The following is a 15698-nucleotide window of genomic DNA, read 5'->3' on the forward strand; positions in this document are numbered from 1 at the left end:
CCACAGATAATGAAGCGGCGGGCCACATGTGGCCCGCGGGCTTGGGTTTGCTCATGTCAGGTTTATGGGCCATTCAGACCACGATTAGCGATAAATTTTCACTCCCAAAATTTACGGAGAAAGACATTTAAATAGCATTTGAGGCGACATATCCATCACCATTCATTCTTAATTTATTCAGTTTACAAATAAAAAAGTATTAATTAATAACAAACTAAAATGTCCAACTACACACAGTAAAAGTTTTCTTACAAATTAAACCCCAATTTGACACAGATTCTATGTTCTTAAAGCAAGTTTCCGTGACCTGGCGATGATTAATATATTTCAACGTGCGGGGCTTACGAGCTAATGCGTCTAAAGACCTCATAATTACATTTCAGGTCACTCGGACTTTTGTACAGTCAAAAGAATTTTTCCAGCTTGGCAGTAACCGTCAAATTCAATTTATAAGTGTGTAACCGCACCCTATTTGTCCCAAAATCATAATTTTTTGAATTTCGAGGCATTTTAGAAATCTCTGGGGAGAGCAAAAACAAAATTTTCCAACAATTTTTTTTTGTATTTTTATTATTTCTACATTTATTATAATTTTAAAATTTTGTTTTCGGGTTTCAACGTCATAACTATTACGTCATCATTCAAATAAAACGATAAACAAGGAGAAATAACGCCACATATAAAGAGCCATTTCCGAGCAAAATGATATTTCAGAAATATTCTGTCAATATATAAAGTTTATTTTTTATTCAAAATATTCGTTTGGAGAATTTTTTTACTCTGTACACCCGGACTTGCAAACTCCGACTTTTAAAACTTTTTTGTATTTTTCATAATTACCGTTACACCGCTATAAAACACAAAAAATATTTATGAATTCCCATAACTCATACGAGTTTTGTTACCACATAAATTTGAATATTATTTAGCAATCCCATTAATATAGAACGATTTTCATATTTTTTTTCTGGAGAGAGGAAAACCGATCACAGTATTATTATTAGTGTACAAATATGGGTAGTATATGTACCAGGTTAGGCCATGATTTTTGGTACAAATACTACGGGAGTCACTTGGTTAGTTCTCGAACTCGTAAGAAAACAAAAATATTGAAAATTGAAAACAAATTATGGCTTAACATGGTACACATACTACGTTCCGGTGTCCGCCATCTTGGTACGCGTACTTCAGGAGTATCAAATAGTCAATAGAGAGGGATTTGGATGTTTATTCACTAGAGAGTATTACAAACTACACGCGAACCAACGATTGATTTTATATAAAGAAGACTAGCGTGTTTTGATTCATTTTGAATTGTAGAACACCGCGATCAATAGTTATTAAATCAGTCACTTATGAGATGTCTACAGATTACCACGCCAAACTGAAATTCAAAATTGTATTGCTACTGCTGCTACGAAAAATTGCGCAATTGTTTCTTGATGTTACCTATTCGTGGTGTATTCGTTCGTTTGCTGGTACACCCGAAGTATGTAAACCAAGATGACCGACACCGAAACGTGGTATGTGTACCAGGTTAGGGCGGTTAGGCCATAATTTCAGGTACAAATACTACCAGAGTCACTTGGCTAGTCCCCGGAATCGTAATAGAACTTGAATATATGAAAAATTATGGCCCAACCCTAACCTGGTACACATACTACGTTCCATTGTTCGCCATCCTGGTGCACATACTACGGAAGCGCCGAAAAATGTGCAATCGCTTCCTGAGTGTTACCTATTTTCGAATTTGTGCATGTAGTATTTGGCAAATTGTCATAAAATGTCAATTTATGCAATTTCAACATTCGAAGTAATGTTATTCCTGGATACAGCCTGTTTATAATCCAATATAAACCGTAAAACGAAAAACTTTTTGCGTTCAGTGCAATTACGCCAGAAATTTCACGTACATACTTAATAAAAAATCCCATTTGATTTTAATATAAATTAGCCCTAAAAGCATATGCTCCCTTGACACAGTGATTACAAAATTTCATCAATGGACAGATAGGAAAAACAAATTTAAAATGTAGCAGAACAATTTTATTATGTAAAACAAAATTCGCATGTCCACTTTGTGCAATGGGGCATTGAATGCGATGACCTAATTCAACGAAATACCAACAAAATAAAACGGTAACATTTTTTCTCAATTTAGAAACACTGCGTTTGTTTTTACAACTTTTCTTTTCCGAATGCTATATGTTAATGTCGCGGGACCGTCAATATTATTGTTAGTTTTAGTAACACTCGAATTCAAAATGAAATTCCCTGCGAAGAAAAGAAGAAGAACTGCGTTGCACTATATTTTTCCTTCCAAAAATCCCCCCCCCCCCCCCCAAAAAAAAAAAAACGTTTCACCTCGGTTGGGAAACGCTGCGTTACACTACAAATTTTCTCTTCCTAAATACAATGTTAATGTCACGGAGCACGATGTTTCAGCTTCTGGCGAATGATTGATTTTCTTCGCCTAGAAATCGATCGTGATATTTCGTTCGCAGGTTCTGCGGTTACGCCGTGGAAAGTACAAGGTTATGGTTAGGCCATAATTTTAGATACAAATAATACGGGAGTCGCTTAGCTAGTCCCCGAACTCGTAATAAAACTAAAATAAAGAAAATTGGAATAAAATTATGTCCTAACCCTAACTTGGTACACATACTACGTTCCGGTGTCCGCCATCTTGGTTCACTACTTCAGGAGAGCCATGGGAAAATGTTGTCGGTTTTCCAAATCAAAGTTTATTTTTGCTCATAAATTTTTGCGTTGGCGTGTCTTGTTTTGAAAATTTACGTAGGAATATGAATTAAGGTTTACCACAAACGGTAGCTATGGTTTTGTGGTTATGGTATGACGCAAATATCCTACGCGCGTGAGACTGATTCAAAATATATATCAGGAACTCGGGCCCTGACCCACTAGTCAATATCCGGTGCATTAGATCAAAACAAAATTTTTTTTTTTTAAATTTAAAATTACCGTACATTTACCTCTTTCATTCTTATCTGTAGATATAGCATTGGTAACGCATTTTCCAGTCACCTTCACAAATGAAGTGACTTGAGGACCGGTCAGAGTACTTTCGAATGTTGCCAGATTCTGTGTGATTTGGTCGCATTTCTTGTAGTAGACTCGCACGTAGTATATGATCATACATGCACCGGTGTCCTGGTTAAAATAAAATGGAGGATTTTACATGGAGAAGTAAAAATCCAAGGGCTGGTATCTCGAATCCCAATCTCCTAATGAGTGTATTATATTGTGCAGCCAATGTCGAGTCAGAAGGAATATGGTCGATACATGTGTAGGCCTCAACCCACAAAACTTATAAGTATCGGCATAGGCTACCTAATTCAGTGGTTTTAAAACTTTTCAAGCCGCGCCCATTATATAGAATTTGTCAAGTCTCACGCATCACCTCAAAAATACCTAGCTAACAATAAGCTACAAATAACAGATAGTAAGGCGAAAGTATGTTTTATTCAAAAAACACGTTAAAGATACGAGGATGGAACGTAAATATCTAAAATAAAGAATTGTAAATATTCAAAATAAGGCGGGCAAGATCAAATCTAACAATATTTTTATTTTTAATTAGCTTCACGTCGCCTCAAAAAATGCGCGCTCCATCGGTCGGGAAGAACTGACCTAATTCATTGTGCACCTGTTGAGAAGTTGAACATGGCATTTAAACCCGGAATCTCAAAGTCCCGTTGCTGGGCGCTCATAGCCCTGTTTTTTATGCTAATTTGACTAAGATATGCAGCTTAAGCAGATTAGGGGTTTGTGCCCATTCTACTTTTTGATGGCCCGGGACTTGCTTTGAAGAAACCTCAACCTTCCTATCAGTACTCTTTCCACTTTTAGTTGAGGGCTCGGTACCTACTTTCAAGAAAACTTGTACAAATAATTTCAAAAAACGAACCTGAAAAGCAACATAGATCCCTTTTCCCTTGATCGGTCCAATCTTCCTTGTCTCGGTATCGGTAGCTTGAGTTTGTCTATCAGCAGCTATTGTATCAATCTACAAAGAAAATATTTTATAAGGTACTTTTTGATTGATTTTTTAATGTTTTAGTGTGTGTGTGTGTGTTTGTGTGTGTGTGTGTGTGTGTGTGTGTTTGGGTGTTTGGGTGTTTGGGTGATTGGGTGATTGGGTGTTTGGGTGTTTCGGTGTTTGTGTGTGTGTGTGTGTGTGTGTGTGTGTGTGTGTGTGTGTGTTTGGGTGATTGGGTGATTGGGTGATTGGGTGTTTGGATGTTTGTGTGTGTGTGTGTGTGTGTGTGTGTGTGTGTGTGTGTGTGTGTGTGTGTGTGTGTGTGTGTGTGTGTGTGTGTGTGTGTGTGTTGGGTGATTGGGTGATTGGGTGATTGGGTGTTTGGATGTTTGTGTGTGTGTGTGTGTGTGTGTTTGGGTGATTGGGTGATTGGGTGTTTGGATGTTTGTGTGTGTGTGTGTGTGTGTGTGTGTGTGTGTGTGTGTGTGTGTGTGTGTGTGTGTGTGTGTGTGTGTGTGTGTGCGTGCGTGCGTGTGTGTGTGTGTGTGTATGTGTGTGTGTGTTTGTTTGTCTGGTGTGTGTTTGTGTGTGTGTGTGTGTGTGTGTGTGTGTGTGTGTGTGTGTGTGTGTGTGTGTGTGTGTGTGTGTGTGTGTGTGTGTGTGTGTGTGTGTGTGTGTGTGTGTGTGTGTGTGTGTGTGTGTGTGTGTGTGTGTGTTTGGGTGATTGGGTGATTGGGTGATTGGGTGTTTGGATGTTTGTGTGTGTGTGTGTGTGTGTGTTTGGGTGATTGGGTGATTGGGTGTTTGGATGTTTGTGTGTGTGTGTGTGTGTGTGTGTGTGTGTGTGTGTGTGTGTGTGTGTGTGTGTGTGTGTGTGTGTGCGTGCGTGCGTGTGTGTGTGTGTGTGTATGTGTGTGTGTGTTTGTTTGTCTGGTGTGTGTTTGTGTGTGTGTGTGTGTGTGTGTGTGTGTGTGTGTGTGTGTGTGTGTGTGTGTGTGTGTGTGTGTGTGTGTGTGTGTGTGTGTGTGTGTGTGTGTGTGTGTGTGTGTGTGTGTGTGTGTGTGTGTGTGTTTGTTTGTCTGGTGTGTGTTTGTGTGTGAGTTCGTGTGTGTGTGTAGGAGGAGGGGAAAGGAGTTATTGACTCAGTTTATTGCCAGGAAGCGCGAAAGCTATGTACACGTTTCCCTCCCGCCCATGGAGTCGATGGGAGAATTTTTTAGGTGACGCTGCTAGATAACCATCACTGATTTATCGCGTCTCCCTTCACGCAGAAATACATTATTTTTTTTTACTTCAGTTTGCACACTTCTTATTTTTGGTATGTGAAAAAACTGCTGACTGACTAACTCACCAAACAATGTTGGGAGCACGGCGCTATAGCAGTATGTTTACCAATATGAAGGTAACTGATTTTGTTCGCCTACTTTACATCAAGTTGTGTGAAGGGACTGAAACTTATAGACAGGGGGTATATTCACTCGGCTAACACAAAGAGTTCCCGAACTCGTGATAGAACTAAAATAGGAAAATAGGAACTCAAACCTGGTACATATACTACAGGAGTACTGGAAACTGTACAAGGTATGACTTGCTCCATGTTTTCTCTGTACAAAATTAAAAGAAACTTAAGTGGATAAATATAATAACTTACTTTCTTATAAACTTTATGGTTCATGCTCCTGTGCTTCCCAGAACTTGGCGAATCTGATTCCAAATAATATAAATTAAAAGTCTCTTTGCACGTTGCAGCTCTTGGGAGGTCTTCGCATGATCTGAAATAATGATTAGTATATTTTTCTTGGTTAGTCTTGTACCTGCCCAACTTGCTCGAATAAATTTCGGATATTTCACCGACTTGATTAGCGATTATATGTTCTCACACTTTCAAATATTTTATTTGGTAAGGTTTCGTAAAACAGAGACTCTCTCATACAAATATCACATAAAAATAATAATAATGCTTGCACAATTACTAAAAAGGCAATGACATAGTTTATCTAAGGTTGCGAGTGTCTATACCCACCTTATAGTAAACTTAATTTCCACATATACATTCTTAGCGCCTTCTTTTAATTCAATATAATTCGTTTTAAACCAGTTATTCTGTCCTGGTGTTCGAATCCCGCAAACTTGAAACGTTCGAAGAGGCACCTGGTTCTCGTCTGTGTTGCTTAACTCGTTCCACTGTAAATGAATAGAGACAGAAAGATTTTAAAAAATGTATCGATTTACTAATTTAATTCAGTTTTAGTGAAATTCAGTAAATTTTCACGACAGAAAAATTTCGGTTTAAACCAGTTAAGTGATCTTTACACTGTAATGCTTAGAAAGACAACAAAAATATCGAAATACATCCCGAGTCCACAGAAAAATGATCTAGCACATGGTTCCGACCCAACGAAACTGGGTTTAAATTTATAATAAATGTCGAACAGAAAAATACAAATATTTAAATATGAATTGAAAATAACAACACCGTTTTTGGAGATTCTCTATTCGGAGAAAAGGTTGCTTTTCTTTTATTATTTTTTGAAGTAATTTACCTTTCCATGTTTTCAAATTTTCGCCCGAAACTAGGCGCTGTATAAACAAACAGTCACTAATACGTTGTGTGCCTCTATTTTCGAAAAACAGGAATTTTCTGATTAGATTGCCTACCCAATTCAGTACACATTAAGCGATATTTTTGTTCTCGTATTTATTCAAACATGGTCGTTGTAGAAACGTAATTTTCGTGCGCAAACATTTTTTTATTTAATTACTCTAGGGAACACTGTATAATTTGCGCGTTTGGATTGATTGACGTGAATTTGGCGTGGTGTAAATTTGTTAATTAAGATTTATGGATTTCCCATAATTTGTTTTTCGTATTTCATCGCTCTGGTTTATGCCAATACCGCAGTCTTGTTTTCGGATACAAATAATAACATCGTCGCAACCTTTTCCATACATTTCCTATTTGCCTGTTCAATCTTCGAACGATCTATAGTTAGTAATGAGCGTTACCGCGATTTTGTTTTATTACAGGTAATAACGCTGTTGAATGGAGCTTTGCGAAAACGTTAGTGCAGAATTTTTAAAACCTTCCATGATATGTGACCCCTGTCAAAAACTCTCAATATATGTGGCCGCCTGCTCGTCGATAAAAAAAAAACTATAGGCCTTTGTTATATCAATAATATTATAAATATGAAGCAGGTCCTAAATTAATTGTGACATATGTGATGCGTAACAATGCATTATGCAGGAAATACAGTTCGTGTGAGCGTTTTCGTAGGTTTAGAAAGCTTCCCGTGTTCTATTACCATAACTTCCGCATGTGCAATTGTGATGTTTGACTTTTGACCCTTTAAATATTATCGTATTAATTCTTGCTATGTTGTGGATGGGAGATGTTTGTACAAAGCCCATATTTGAAAAAAAACACCTTCGCCACGTTTTGAAATAACAAATTAGTAACTATCTAGTTAGGATTAAAGTTAGGAATATTTGAAAAATTGAATTTCCAGTGCAATCTGCAAAAACACTGAAAATCATAAAAAAAAAACTTGCAAAATCAGCAAGAAACGGTGAAAACCAACAAAAACCTTGCATAAACGTGCTATCCAAACCTAACTAGATAATTACCATTCTCTTTTTTATATTGAGTTGTGGCGAGAGTGTTTTTCTGGCGGTAAGTTTGAAAAATAGATCTGACCTTAAACCAGCGACGCCGGCATGGTTATGTCTTACGCACGGGTTATTAGCCATCAAGTAACATATACTAGACCGCATTTAGGAAAAGGACTCTTGAATTAGAAGCCAGTTTGAAGTGGGATTAAAGAATTATATAGTCCGCAATAGGAGACATCAAAATGCAATATTTAATGGTTATGCCAATTTGTTTCTCGTGAGTAGAGTTTTTGGAGATGCTATGCGAATCGAATTTTCGAACGATTCATCCGAAATCCAACAAAGGGTAAAATAAAAATTGTTGGAAAGAACAAGGCGCACAATTTTATTAAAATGTCACATCCATCCATCATATTAAAATAAATATTTGTTTCGGGGTAAAATCTCTGTCAATCTCGAGTAAATACAGTGTTTCGCGTTTCGCTAAAATAAACAATTTTCTCTCATCGATGCTATAGTAAGGTGGGCCACATTGAAATGAAAAAATTCGCGCGATAGCCTTGCAGAGTTAGATCTACCTTGTTGCTGTTGATGGCCAAATACCACAGTTTTAAACGCTATGTCCGCCAGCCTGTAATAAATTGGATATGCAATGTCGAATCAAAAAGATTTCGGTCCCTTGGTATTTGGCTTTTCGAGCAAAACCTTGTTTAAAGCGAAAGTGGAAAATTTTTTCATATTACAATGAATAAGCTCGCCACCGCACCTCTGATTAACTGCTTGTCTTGGCATTGTTTGGAATGGAGATTTAAAAATCCTCATACAACATCGAAAACACGTCAAAATTTCAATCTAATGAGTGTAACTAACTAATCAATCAAATGGTTTTTATTAGCCACTCAGACAAACGGACACGATGAAATGAAAGCAAAATTAAAAATATATACAAATTCATGCCTTTGCGTAGAATGGACGGGATAGCCGAGATTCAATTTACGCCCTACGATCACGCTGCATTTTGTGTTCCAAATGTTCGCCCTGAAATTGCTCTAAGCAAGCAATTTTACACTCTTTAAGATGGTTTTTAAGATCATCTTTGCCGGGCGAACTAGTCGCAGCTTTGAGATTCTTGTTCGGGGTGAAAACATAAAACGCTTCATAAAATACACCACACGAAGTATTTCACAGTCGTGTATCGTAAATATTAAATTCGGGACAAAATTCCTTCACGCTACGACAAATGGGAGACAAAATAAATATTATTTTACGACATCGCGTAAATGTGCCAAAATAATAAAATTTATTCGCCACTTATATTATAAAAGAGCAGTGAAGTGTAACCTTAGACATCGTGGGCGAGCTTTTTAAACAAAATGTAAACCACGAAATATCTGGCATGGTGTAGCCTGCGCGGGTCATTAGGAACATATTTTAGAGCATTGGTTCTCAAACGGTGCCGCGTCCCACACAAGGGGGTTGTATACAATTTTTTGAGGGAGCGTGAAGCTAATCTAAAAAATTACATTTGTTAGATTTGATCGTGCCCGCCTTATTTTGGATATTTACTTTTCTTTATTTTAGATATTTACGTTCCATCCACGTATTTTTAACGTGTTTTTGAATGAAATATACTTTCGCCTTACTATCTGTTATTTGTAGCTTATTGTCAGCTAGTTTTTTTTTTGAGGTGGGGCGCGCGACTTGATAAATTCTAAAAATGAGGCACGGCTTGGAACGTTTGAGAACCAGTGAATTAGGTAGTCTATGTCGATACTTATAAGTTTCGTGGGTTAAGGCCTTTTGTTACGCATGTATCGACCATATTCGTTGTGAATCGGCATTGCCTGAAAAATTTAATACACTCATAAGAAGATGGCCATGAGATTCGAGATCCCATCTCTTTGAATATTCCTCCTCTATCCCCTTTTTATTTTTTATTAACCAGGATGAAATTTTTGAGCCATATAGAAGCTTTTCACGCCCACTTATGACGTCACTTAGGTATTATGACGTCATTTATCAATATTCACCTTTCCAATATTGCTGTTTAAAAGATTATTCATTTTTTAAGTATTTTTTCCCCTTAGACCTCCTCCAATTTAATTATGACATTCTAGCATCATAATGCCCTAACTGAAAAAGTTGTTTTTTCGGGTACACCTACATTTTTTATAAGTTTGTTTTTTCTGGTACACCTACATTTTTTAATTTCTGCACCAAAAACTTATTTTAGATCGTTTATTTGGGCCTCCATAATCCAAATTATAACGTCAATTTTGTGACAAATTTAATATGAAAAATAAAATAAAATTTTTGCAGAAGCGTCCGTGTTTAGTTATTTTCAATTTTTTTTTTATTGTAAGCGGTAAGACATCGTTGTTATTTACAACACAACTATTTACCCCCAATTTTAATAATAAAAAAGTTGTTTTCCATGTTTCCAATCAATGTTCCAATCATGTATTTGTCCCAAAATTCCAAATAAATTATTATAAGCTTATTAAAAAAAATGGTTTGGCCTTACATAACCTACAGATAAACAGAACTTTTATGCCTGGAACAAGTAAGCCCCGTACTTAACAAACCGTGATTTAATCGCCAATTTCGGCGTTCAAACTTTATAACGAGATTTGTAAACCACGTCGTGACGCAACAGTTCAACAATAATAGGCTTATATTAGACCTTTATTACGTGACAAATAATTTCGAAATTTAACAAAACTTTCTTCTATTCAAATTTGAACGGAATTTGAATAACACTTTACGCGTGACTAAACAAAAAGCATTATTACATCATAAAAATGAAAAATTTGAATATTTAATACTAAATACCACGAGTTTATAACCGCATGTACGTGCGTTTCTGAGGATACTTTTTATATACAAATTGCAAAACTGTTTTTGACACATAAAAAATTTAATGTTTTTAAAATTTACATAAACGCAAACTCAAATTGAATTAGTGTGATTAATGTGGTTGAGAAAAAATTCCGGATAAAAAATGTATGGCATCCATATGTATGCTACTATATTCTTCAATTTCTTACTAATTCGTGCAATTTTGACAGTTTGAAAACATTTTATGTAATTCAAGAGTTTTACTGCACACTGAAACAAATGTAGTGCGCAACAGGAATTGCATAGTATAGTCATCTTTTTTCTTGCTTGCATCCTTGCATCACACGCATACGGATCCACTTGCGCAGAGCCATTAGGGAATGATTGGTAGTTAGTCTCGCGTAACCTCTACTGATAACGATACACATAGTACTGGGTATTTTCGAATACCTGATGATTTCAAAATCAAATAGAATATTTTTTTTTCGAATCGAATCTCGAATATTTGGAATATGTCTAATTGTATATTTTCATTGTGATGGGTCCTCGAGAAACATGGAATACTGGACACATAGAATCTATCATTCAGACAGTTTTCTGGTTTGTGACACATAATAAGAAATCTGTTTCGTTAATAGTTGTCAGAATTGTATATTTTAAATATGTATTCACAAAAAATGGGGGATTCATATCGATACAGAATGGCGGAAATTCGAAATTATCGTCTGGACCGATTCGAATAACATATTCGATTCAAATATTCCATTTAATACCATTCCAGCCCTAACTATAAATAATAAAAGAGTATGCATAAAATTTGATACATGTTTACAGTAATTTTCGACACATTCGTGGCAAAACATTATCCTAACGAGATTTTAATTTCACGTTTCGGGGAATTATCTCAGAATTTGTTTCGTGACAGATATAAATTTCTAGGACGATCAAAATGAGAGAATTGTATATAAATTGATCCTCAAATTGAGTGATCCAAAAAACAGCACGCAGGAGAGTTTGGAACATATTCTAGATTAACTTAGGTACTCCCGTAGTATGTGAACCAAGATGGCGGACACTGGAACGTAGTAGTATGATTATCAGGTTAGGGTTAGGCCATAATTTCAGATAGAAATACATACAGCATTAATCTACAGTAAAAATCACAAACATATGTGTTTGATAAGACCATACTCAGTATTTGTACAATCCCAAGTCTCCATGTTTTGTCCAAACGTGGCAAATATCTACCTAAACCATCCATTGAATAGATCAAGTACGTATATTGATAACACGATACTTTTCAATCTATACTGGGCCATGTTTTGTCCAATCATGGCAAAATATCTTTCCATAACATCTATCTAATTTATCAAAAATGTCAAAACACCAGTTATTTTGGGAATATCCCGTTTTAATAATGTATGTGTAGCAGGCAGTTTGCGGGAAAGCTAATGAAATAAGCGAAAAGGTATTGTACATATGCAAAACATCATCAGGTGCCAGAAGTTGTTTTCTTATGCAAAAGGTCGAAGGTTCAAGACCCGTATCTCACACGACCGTGATTTTTGTCTCGGATGTCACGTGACACGAATCGTAAGTCGTAAAATGTTATTTAAACGTTTCGTCTGCGACTGACACTACTGTTATGAAAGGAATTACTATTTTGTAACAACTGAATCTTTAACCTGTGACACCACCATATTAAATACCAAGAATTAGCCTAGAGCAGAGATGAGCAGTTACTTTTCTGCGTGTGCCAGTTGCAGATAATAGACTTCGTTACTGAACCGGGGGCCTAAAACTCAATATGAAAAACTATGAACAGAAATGCAGTTGATTGACAACAACCGCGATAACGTTTATGTAATAGAAAGCACAATGTAACAATTAGTTATCATAACGGTATTTCATCGATATATTTATATCCATAAAAACTATACTCGTAATTTCAGCTTGCACAAGTGGGACGGATGGAACACTTCAATGGCTGGATCCAGCCCGCGGGCCGTAATATTTGCACACCCCTGGACTAATGCAACTACTCGCAATTCAATTCCATTAAACGTGAATTAAACTCATAGCTGAGCGTTAAACTTCGGACGAACGTGTTAAGTTTAGCCGACGTGATTTTTGTTTTGATTACACGATTGGCTTAACATGCTTTAACTAATTAATTAATCAAATCAAAGACGATTCTGTATTTGCTTTTCCTTTGATGATTTCACTAATTTATATATCACTTTAAAGAGGTTTTACGATTTAATTCAACTCATGCGGAACCGGGCAGAATAATGTTGAAACTATAATTAATAGCATCAATTTATAGTCTCATCCTATGATTGAAGCTTTGATGACTCTTTAAGCCTATCCGCGGAGTTGGAACAAGCAAGTCTAAAAAGTATTTAATACGTTTGTTTTTTCATGCTATTGTATTTTTAAATTTGATTCTACGCCTTGATAATTTTTTCCTTCTTATATATATATATACGCCGTGGCTTGCCCTGGAGTTTTTATATATAGTATAATCTAATGAGTTCGGTAGCAAAACATGTAGCAAAACATTCTTACCCCGCTTCCGTCCGATGGAAATGTATCCCAGTTCAGATCAGTAGTGGCTTCTCTTGTGTCTGTTAGGTTGACTGTAAATATAAAATATTGTTGTTTGTTGGCTATCATACCATCAAGATACGAAGGATGATATTTTAAGAAAATTATTTTGCATTTTGCTGCAAAAAAGGCTCTCTAATCATTTATTAGAAACATAATTCTTCACAGATTGATGCCTTTTTAAAAAATAAAATTAGCAATTTTAGCAGAGTTACACCAACACGCAAGCCACCGATTCAAAATCTCGTTTCTGAATTCCGACCTAAAACATTTCGAGTATTAAAATATTCTTCCGTCTGCCATGGGATGTGAACTCTTCGAAGTGAGATTAAATCGATTTTCAAGCATATAGACAGTGACCGGAAAATGCAGGCGTAAGCATCTCCATAATGTGGCGGTAATATAGAATCAATGGATTCCAATTTTTTTTCGACACATTCCTCCCTTGCCCCAATTTTTAAGCTCCTGATTCCCCCCTCACTACGCAAAGACTCAATTTTCATTTGTTATTTAATCTTTAACGGAACATTTGCTGGAGTCAAGTGCAAACTGTAATCGAATTATAGAGCTTCACCGTATTTTAATAACGCTTGTATAAGGTCTTGTTCTGAGCCAAATGCTCATAAAAGGCGACGTAAAAAAGAATTCTTATTCGCTCCAACGTGTTCCCATGCCTTTTGTTCACGTCATAATAACTAATAACCAGGTTTTCCCGCCACCTGCGTTGATTCTCATAATAAACTGAATATAATGGTGAATATTAGCTGCCAATTTTGGTAAAAAAAAACGGGTAGAAATAAAGTCTATTTTTGCTTATAAGAACTTTTGATTTGATATATTGTTTTTTTTTATTCTCATTTAGCGTCGATGAATTATTTTGCATGCGACTAGGGTAAATGGTATGGCGCGGTAATAGAAATTCAAATCAACCAACTGATCAAAATTGGCAAATGCCACAGAAAAACAAAAATTCCGAATTTACATAACGAAATTACTAACACAATGACAGAAAGAAAGATGCAGTACAGCTATCTTTGTGTTTAGTTAAAAATTCGTTCAAATTACTGTTTTAATAACTATTTAATGTCAGTTAATTTTCTGAATTTTGGTATATTGTCATTACCATGTATACATTGTTGTTAAGCTTCAGTATTGTTACACAGTCACGCAGTTTTCGTCTGCTTTTGACAATAACGTGGGATAATTATGAAGTAATAATACACCTTCGTGTTTCAAAAGAAACCGACTCTTGCTTCATAATGATACCCACTATTATGGAACAATATTGACTTCTAATTAAGTTTGAATTTGAAAAGTTGAAGTTTTTGGAATAGTCAGACATGGGTGAGGTCCATGGCATTTTATGGCTGTGGATAAACAAAAGTGGACAAAAAAAACGTCACAACCAGAATTTCGACGCCATAATACCATCTTCAGAAGCGGGCGGAATATGTGGCGCGCTGATTTAAAAAGCGACGTCATAGATACGAAACATGACGTCATAAAAACGTTCTTGATAACGAAAGAATAGTAGATTACTCATTAAATTAGATATTATTTAAATTATATAGCAGATGGGAATAAAAATTACCGCCATAATACCATTTCAAGTGGGAGAGGATTATGTATGTATAAATAGTGACGTCATAGACACGAAACATGATGTCATAAAAACACTCTGAAAGAAGTAAGAAGAGTGGATTCTTCATTAACATTAACATGAGGTAAAATATATTTTTGAAAACTCAATAGGTTTCTTCATTCATATATTTATTCAGATATTTAATTAAGAATAACATAATTTAATTTCGTGAAATTGCAAGTATCCGTATATATCAGTTGTCCCATGGATTCTTGGACGAGATAGTATCAAAGTGATAAAAAAGAATATCTAATTTCTTTCCACTAAATAGCAAACATATTTACGAGTTTTCGGTAGTAAGATCCAAGTCTGACTTCATCGGATAAAACAAGATATGAGTTCAAAGCGGTAGAGTATCTGCATTTGAATACACAATGTCTCAGTACTCTCCATCCAGCTATTTATATGCACAAAAAAATACCAAATGTTCTTACCTTCAGTCGAGAATGACATCGGCAGAATGATCCAAATTACGCCGCAAAAAAGTAACGCGAGTTTCGCGTAATCCATGATTAATTCCCCGTCTTGGAAAACTGAATTTTCTCTGCAGTTTCTGTATTTGATTCCCTTGTATATGTCCAACTTTCAAACTTATCAAAATTTACAGTATAAATCAGAGTCAGCAATGCAATATAATCTATTTATATTATATTTATCTATTTATCAATTCTCTGTAAAAAACTTCCTTATAACAGTTAAACGTATATTTATTTCCATAACCAGTGTTTTAAACTAGACGTTAAGCTCGGAACCTCTCTCATCTTTACGCAAGTTGTGACATTTTCGCAACCAAAATAGATCAAATATTTTCATACTTGCAAAATCTGCCTAAAGATTTACAGTGCTAACTTCAAGTCGCGCTTGTTGGCCGCGACTTTTCATTTGAATATAAATTCTTAAAATAGAGGTTTCCATCCTTGATTCCTTCATTTGTCATTGGAAAAACTAAAATTAATCCTCAGCTGTGTAGGATATCTATTGCAATTTTACTGTAAATGG

The 15698-nt window shown here is 35.7% G+C and overlaps 1 protein-coding gene across 2 annotated transcripts in view; it reads right to left on the reverse strand.

The window, feature by feature from the left end:
- LOC120327826 (ephrin type-A receptor 4-B-like) overlaps positions 1-15365 on the reverse strand; it is a 39469-nt gene extending 24104 nt beyond the window's left edge. For both annotated transcript variants that reach the window (XM_078114155.1, XM_039394186.2), the window contains exons 1-6: positions 15134-15365; positions 13019-13089; positions 6024-6184; positions 5652-5772; positions 3929-4027; positions 2994-3171 (exon numbers count right to left, since the gene is read on the reverse strand). In XM_078114155.1, coding sequence (XP_077970281.1) covers positions 2994-3171; positions 3929-4027; positions 5652-5772; positions 6024-6184; positions 13019-13089; positions 15134-15209 — 706 coding nt within the window. In that variant the 5' untranslated portion in view covers positions 15210-15365. The remainder of the gene's footprint in view (positions 1-2993; positions 3172-3928; positions 4028-5651; positions 5773-6023; positions 6185-13018; positions 13090-15133) is intronic.
- Between the last annotated feature and the right edge of the window lie 333 nt (positions 15366-15698).

The sequence above is a fragment of the Styela clava genome, chromosome 7, assembly GCF_964204865.1.
Source record: "Styela clava chromosome 7, kaStyClav1.hap1.2, whole genome shotgun sequence".
Taxonomy (NCBI): Eukaryota; Metazoa; Chordata; class Ascidiacea; order Stolidobranchia; family Styelidae; genus Styela; species Styela clava.